The sequence below is a fragment of the Diceros bicornis genome, chromosome 34 (assembly GCF_020826845.1).
Source record: "Diceros bicornis minor isolate mBicDic1 chromosome 34, mDicBic1.mat.cur, whole genome shotgun sequence".
Classification (NCBI taxonomy): Eukaryota; Metazoa; Chordata; class Mammalia; order Perissodactyla; family Rhinocerotidae; genus Diceros; species Diceros bicornis.
The window spans coordinates 35,627,523-35,633,942 of NC_080773.1; the positions used below are offsets into that span (position 1 = coordinate 35,627,523).

General features: G+C 43.5%; 1 protein-coding gene across 1 annotated transcript in view; it reads left to right on the forward strand.

The window, feature by feature from the left end:
- LOC131397498 (zinc finger protein 773-like) overlaps positions 1 to 5,369 on the forward strand; it is a 30,752-nt gene extending 25,383 nt beyond the window's left edge. The window contains exon 6 of the mRNA XM_058530468.1: positions 988 to 5,369. Coding sequence (XP_058386451.1) covers positions 988 to 2,309 — 1,322 coding nt within the window. The 3' untranslated portion in view covers positions 2,310 to 5,369. The remainder of the gene's footprint in view (positions 1 to 987) is intronic.
- The last annotated feature ends 1,051 nt before the right edge of the window (positions 5,370 to 6,420 follow it).

Genomic DNA, 6,420 nt, shown 5'->3' on the forward strand with positions numbered 1-6,420 from the left:
GTCACTCGTTGGTCCTCTCCCTTGCTTCCTCTGCTATGTTCTCCAGTATTGGCGTACACTTAATGTGTCATGTGGTCTGTACATATCCTTTTTTTTTTTAAAGATTTTATTTATTTATTTATTTTCCCCCCAAAGCCCCAGTAGATAGTTGTATGTCATAGCTGTACATCCTTCTAGTTGCTGTATGTGGGACGTGGCCTCAGCGTGGCTGGAGAAGTGTGCGTCGGTGCGCGTCCGGGATCCGAACCCGGGCCGCCAGCAGCGGAGTGCGAGCACTTAACCGCCAAGCCACATGGCCGGCCCAAAAAATCACCTAGATCAATTTTATTTTTTATTTTATTTATTTTTTGTGAGGAGGACAAGCCTTGAGCTAACATCCAATGCCAATCCTCCTCTTTTCTACTGAGGAAGACTGGCCCTGGGCTAACATCCATGCCCATCTTCCTCTACTTTATATGGAACGCTACTTTATATGTTAAGCCACAGCATGGCTTAACAAGCGGTGTGTTGGTGCGCACCCAGGATCCGAACCAGCGAACCCCAGGCCGCTGCGGCGGAGTGCGCGCACTTAACCCCTTGCGCCACCCGGCCAGCCCCTGTACATATCCTTAAAATAGTCCTTGAACACCAGCTACTCAGTGACAGATTTTGCTAGGCCTGGACACACCCTTCCACACAGCACACATATGTCACCAGCAGTCAAGGCCCTGGTGAAAACCATTCCCAGAGGAGTGAGTTGTGGACTCTGCCTCTCCTCCGTGCGCTACACCCCATCCTTGTGTCTTTTGCCTGGTGAGTCCTCCCTGTTCTATGATGTCTAGCGGCCCAGTACTGACAGCAGCCCTTTCCTCAACCTGCCCTCAGCTCCCTTGTCCTGAAAACAATCCCATGGATTTATTCCTTGGTATGTGAGATATGCATTTGTGATGGGGCTGCCTCCTGTTACTGAAGTCTACATGAAGTTCACCAGCATTTCTCTGCTTTCAGGTTGTTCAGGTGGAGCAGAGGATGAGGAGATACCTTCTGAGCAGAATGTTTCTATAGAAGTGTTACAAATAAATACTCCAAAGGCATATCTGTCCACCCAAAAGGTCCATCCCTGGGAGATGTGTGGCTTGGACTCAGAAGGTGATTTACATCTAGCTGAGGACCTGGGAGCAAACCCTGAGCAGAAACTATGTGGGGCATGTGGGAAATTTCACCAGCACCAAAACCAGCACAGTGGAGAGAAACTCTTCAGAAGGAACATGGATAAGGCCTCCTGTATTAAGAGCTGTATAGTCCATGTGTCAGAGAAACCCATCACATGCTGGGAGGCCAGGAAGGACTTCTCTGATAACCTGAGCCTTCTCCAGCACCAGGTCACTCACAGCCAGGGGGAGCCACAAAAGGGCATTGAGTGTGTGGAGGCCTTTCACAGTGGGCAAAGGCACTATAAGTGCAGTGAATGTGGGAAAGCCTTCTGCCGCAAATACAGACTTGCTCAGCACCAGAGAGTCCACACCGGAGAAAGGCCCTATGAGTGCAGTGAATGTGGGAAAACCTTCAGCTACAAACACATACTTGTTCAGCACCAGAGAGTCCACACTGGAGAAAGGCCTTATGAGTGCAGTGAATGTGGTAAAGCCTTCAGCAACAAACCCACACTTGTTCGGCACCAGCGAATTCACACTGGAGAAAGGCCTTATAAATGCAGTGAATGTGGGAAATTCTTTAGCCAAAGCTCCAGCCTTAGTGAACATCAGAGAATTCACACTGGGTCACGGCCTTATAAATGCAGTGAATGTGGAAAATTCTTTACCTCCAACTCCAACCTAATTAAACACCGGAGAGTTCACACAGGAACAAGGCCTTATGAGTGCAGTGAATGTGGGAAATTCTTTAACCAAAGCCCTAGCCTCATTAAACATCAAAGAATTCACACTGGTGAGAGGCCTTATGAGTGTAGTGAATGTGGTAAACTTTTTAGCCAAAGCTCTACTCTCATTAAACACCAGAGAGTTCACACTGGAGCAAGGCCTTATAAGTGCATTGAATGTGGAAAACTTTTTAGCCAAAGCTTTGGCCTTACACAACACCGGAGAGTTCATACTGGAGAACGACCATACGAGTGCAGAGAATGTGGAGAATTCTTTAGCCAAAGTACCCAACTTACTCAGCACCGAAAAGTTCACACCAGAGAAAGGCCTCATGAGTGCAGCAAACATGGAAACGTCTTCAGTCAAAGGTCTTCTCTGATTGAGCACCAGAAACCTGACAGCCCAGATAGACCTTATGAGTGCAGCAACTGTGGGAAAGCCTTGAGCTGAAGGTCTAACCTCATTCGACACTGGAAAGTTCATGCTGGAGAAAAGGCCTTAGAATGAGATGGTGAAGGTAGGGAATGAGCTATTTCCCTATTTAATGTAACACGCTGGAGAGCCTTTGTGCGAGAGCCATCAGCTGGAATCTGAATGCCATACACCTGAACATCCATAGTGTGGAGGTGGCCTGTGATTACGAGGTCTGTAGGAAGCCTTTAAGAAGCCATGTTCTGCTTTCTAACCTGCCCTGGCCCCTTGCCAGATTTATGTCACTGCTAGTTTCTGTGGTAGAAGCCGTCTTACCTCTCCCAAGTGGCAGATCCACACGTTGTGCATCAGTCACCTCAGTGTGATCAGGGTCCGCAGAGCTCTGTGCTCTCCCATCCCCTGGAGGGAAGCATGAATACCCTGAGCCCTTGGGTGTGTCATTCCCTTCCATCTAACTGGCTAGGACATGGACCTAACAAGCTTTGGATCTGCTGGTGGCTTGTAGAGGTTTGGGTTCATGTGATGCTCATGATTTTATTAGCCTCCCAGTCACCCTGTCTGGGGAGTCTCTGCCTCAGTTTGCTCTGGTTTGTGCAATAATAAAGACTTTGCTTAAGCCAACTTTTATCTTGGAGTTTCTGTTCACTGGTGGAGTAGGGTTGAAAACAGAATTGGATTCTGCCAGGATGAAGAGGTGAGCAGCTTTTGTGGGTATTCCAAACAGTGTGCCTCAGTGGGGATAGTATCATGGCAGAGAATAGTTTTTACTGCAGTTTTGGCCTGATTTGCGTTGTCCAAGGCCTCCACATGACCTGGATGTCAGAATTTTTTGTGAGTCCTGAGAGGACGGTAGTGAGAACTACTAGTATTTTTTTGAGCAGCGTAAGTTGATTCTCTTTTTCACATGGGGTATCACATAATGCTCCCGGCACTCTTGAAGAGATGTTCTCTAGGTTCTGCAAAAGAGCGATGTGCCATGTTGTCTAGTATTTGGTAGGATTTTAGGCATCAGGTGGGAACCATATTTGGTATAGAAACACTGGGTGAATCAATAGGAAGTGAGAGAGACTAGCAAACTAGAGGAGATGTGCCTGTTCTGAAGTTCAAATGTTCCAGTGATTATGGCTGTTCAGGATAAGGTTTTTGCCGAAATTCTCAGGAGCTACAGAGCTATTTCTCTCCTGTGGCCACAATCCCTGCCAGACCAAGTAATGTAAAAAGGCTTTTAGGATTCCTGTTGCATCTCCAAATTCTTCACCTCAAGCCTGTTGCTGCAAAATCAAAAAAAAAAGGACTGAATGGAAATCTTGTAGTCCAGGCATGTGATTTTTATGACCCAGACAGAGTTCCTGGGTTACTTAAGTGGAAACATCTTTCATCGCCTGCCAGTTTCTGTTGCTACTGCAGTGGAGCTCGCCTCCTGTGAGGTGAGGAGAGATTGTAACATATAGGGCTGCCAAATTTCTACTTTTCCAAAAATGAGGAGTTTCAGATTTTTATGTGAAATCTTTTCCATTAAAACTTTATTGATTTAGAAATGGGCATGCAGTAAACTAAACATTTAAAATGTACTGCTTAGTAGGTCTTAATATGTGTAAACACATGAAACTATCATCATAATCATTAATGAACATATCCATCAGTCCCATATTTATCTTGTGACCTCTCTCTCCCTGGACTCTGAGGAAACTGTTGTATACAATTGGAATAATTGGAATGTTAATGTGTTTTACTCATTCTTTCATGCTGCGTGATTATTTTGAGAATCATCCAGGTTGCAAATGTGCATTTTGTTAGCCTTGAAAATATTCTATTTGGGTATACCGCTGTTTGTTTATCCATTCATCTGATAATGGATGAATGGGGTTTTTTGGTTCGTTTCCCGTTTTGCTATCACATATAGGCTTACCAGGAACGCATACATACAATTCCTTATATGAATATATATGGCTCCATATTTTTTGTTTTAAATCCCAGGAGTGTAATGCCTGAGTCAAAAGGTAGGTAAATGTTTAGCTTTTTAAAGAAACAGGCCAGACTTTAGTGATTCATGATGTTGAACATTTTTAATGTTTATTTTTCCCCCTGCATATTCTTCCTTGATAAAATCTGCTGGGGTTTTTTGTGTAATGAATGTTGACTGATACTTTCCTTTTTATTGACAATGAAAAAAATATGTTGAAACTTCATTCTTCAGTGACTTTGGTTAGTGGAATAAATGTTCTTGAATACCGGAAGAGTATTTCCTCAATTATTTGTGCTAGTCACAATGTAATGGCCACATACACTTTGAAGTTTAGTCCAGAGTTAATAAGTAATCTTAAGAAGACAACTACTCAAACCTTGCTTGTAGTGTTTGCCAATTTCCCTGCTGTAAAAATTCCAGCGGTGGCCAGTTTCAAGCTGTGAACATGAGGTCACCAAATGTGGATTTGGAAAGAGGTGTGGAGTAGCACACCGTTGTATTCTGTTTCCATTGTGCAGATAAATAGCCATAAACTGGAGAACATAGATAATAGTATAAAATAGAAAGAGACAAGTTTTGAGCGTTACTGTGCAGCAAAAGACTAAGTCAGCAGGTTTGACTTGTCTAACCTCGGCGCATTCCAAAGAAAGGTTTAGCATGTGCCTGGCCCCTGAGGGAGACCCTCTAAGCCCTTGAAACGTTCTGCCTGGTAAGTGTCTTTGTTTACTTCTGGGGCTTTGGGCCATGCCAGAGAGTTTATGCTAATAATGTGACTTAGTCTCTAGCTTTTCCAGAGGGAAAACTAAGGTCAGCCACACGGGTGCTCCTTGTCTACATGACAGACACTCAAAAAAACCTAGACACCGGGGCTTGGCTGAGTGTCCCTGGTTAGCAATACTTCATGTGTGTTGTCACATGTCATGGCTGGGAGACTTAAGCACTGTCTAGGTGACTCCACTGGGAGAAGACAACCGGAAGCTGGCACCTGGCTTCTATGTGCCTTCTTCCTTTGCTGATTTCCATGTCTATATCCCTTCACTGTAATAAACTGCCACCACTACACTTTCCTGAGTTCTGTGTCTTTCTAGCGAATCAATGAACCCGAGGGTGGTCTGGGGATTTCAGAACATAATTTTCTTTTTAAAAAGATTTGTTCAACTATAACTGACTTACACTGCACTTGAAGTACACTTTGATAAGTTTTGACACATGCTTACACTTCTGAAACCAGAAATCATCTTCATGCAATTTGTAATCCATCCCTTTTAACCTATAAAATAGGTAGTAGATCCTAGAAATACTCTTTCTTTTGCAATGGACACTTTCAAATTTATGCAAAAAAGGAAAGGACTGTGCTTGAAGCCTGTGGAACCTATCTCCACTCTTCCATCATTGCTAATCATTTCTTGGTTGGTCGTCTTTCATCTATTCCCCACCCACATTACTGGGTTACTTTACATAGAATCCCAGATATGTCACTTGAATCAGAATGCATTTTAAGAATGTGAGCACTTTTTCATAAACTTCACTGTTGATCAACACAAAATAATGTGTTGTATTCATTTTCTATAGCTGCTGTGACAAGTTATCACAAACTTGGCGGTTTGGAACACACATCTTATTCCCTTATTCTGGAAGTCAAGAGTCTGAAATCACAAGGATGGTGTCAAGGCGGCGGTAGAGGTGCAGTACTTCAGGGTTGAATCCTTGTCCTTGCTTTTCCACAGTCTAGAGCTGCATTCCTTGCCTCAGGACTACTTCATCTTCAAAACCAGTAGTGTAGCATCTTGTTTGTCATCAAATTGACTTCCTTTGTGTAGTAGTATCTATCTCTACCTGCCTCTTGGTAAGGACACTTGCAATTACATCTGGGGCAGTAAACATAGATAATGGAGGCTAATCTTATCTCAAAATCCTTCATTACATTTGCAAGGTTCTCTTGCCATCCATATAAGAGAACATTCAAAGTCTGGGGATGAGGACGTAGACATCTGAAGATGTTAATCAACCTGCCACAAGGGGTAGGTTTAATTCGACTGTTTTAAATGTGTTTTTAAGGTATATTCATTGCAATCAGGATGCAAAATGTCTCCATGTAAACTTGTAGTAGGTGGGTCTCATGTCTCTAACCTATAGGAATGACTATTCCTTTTTATTGTAATT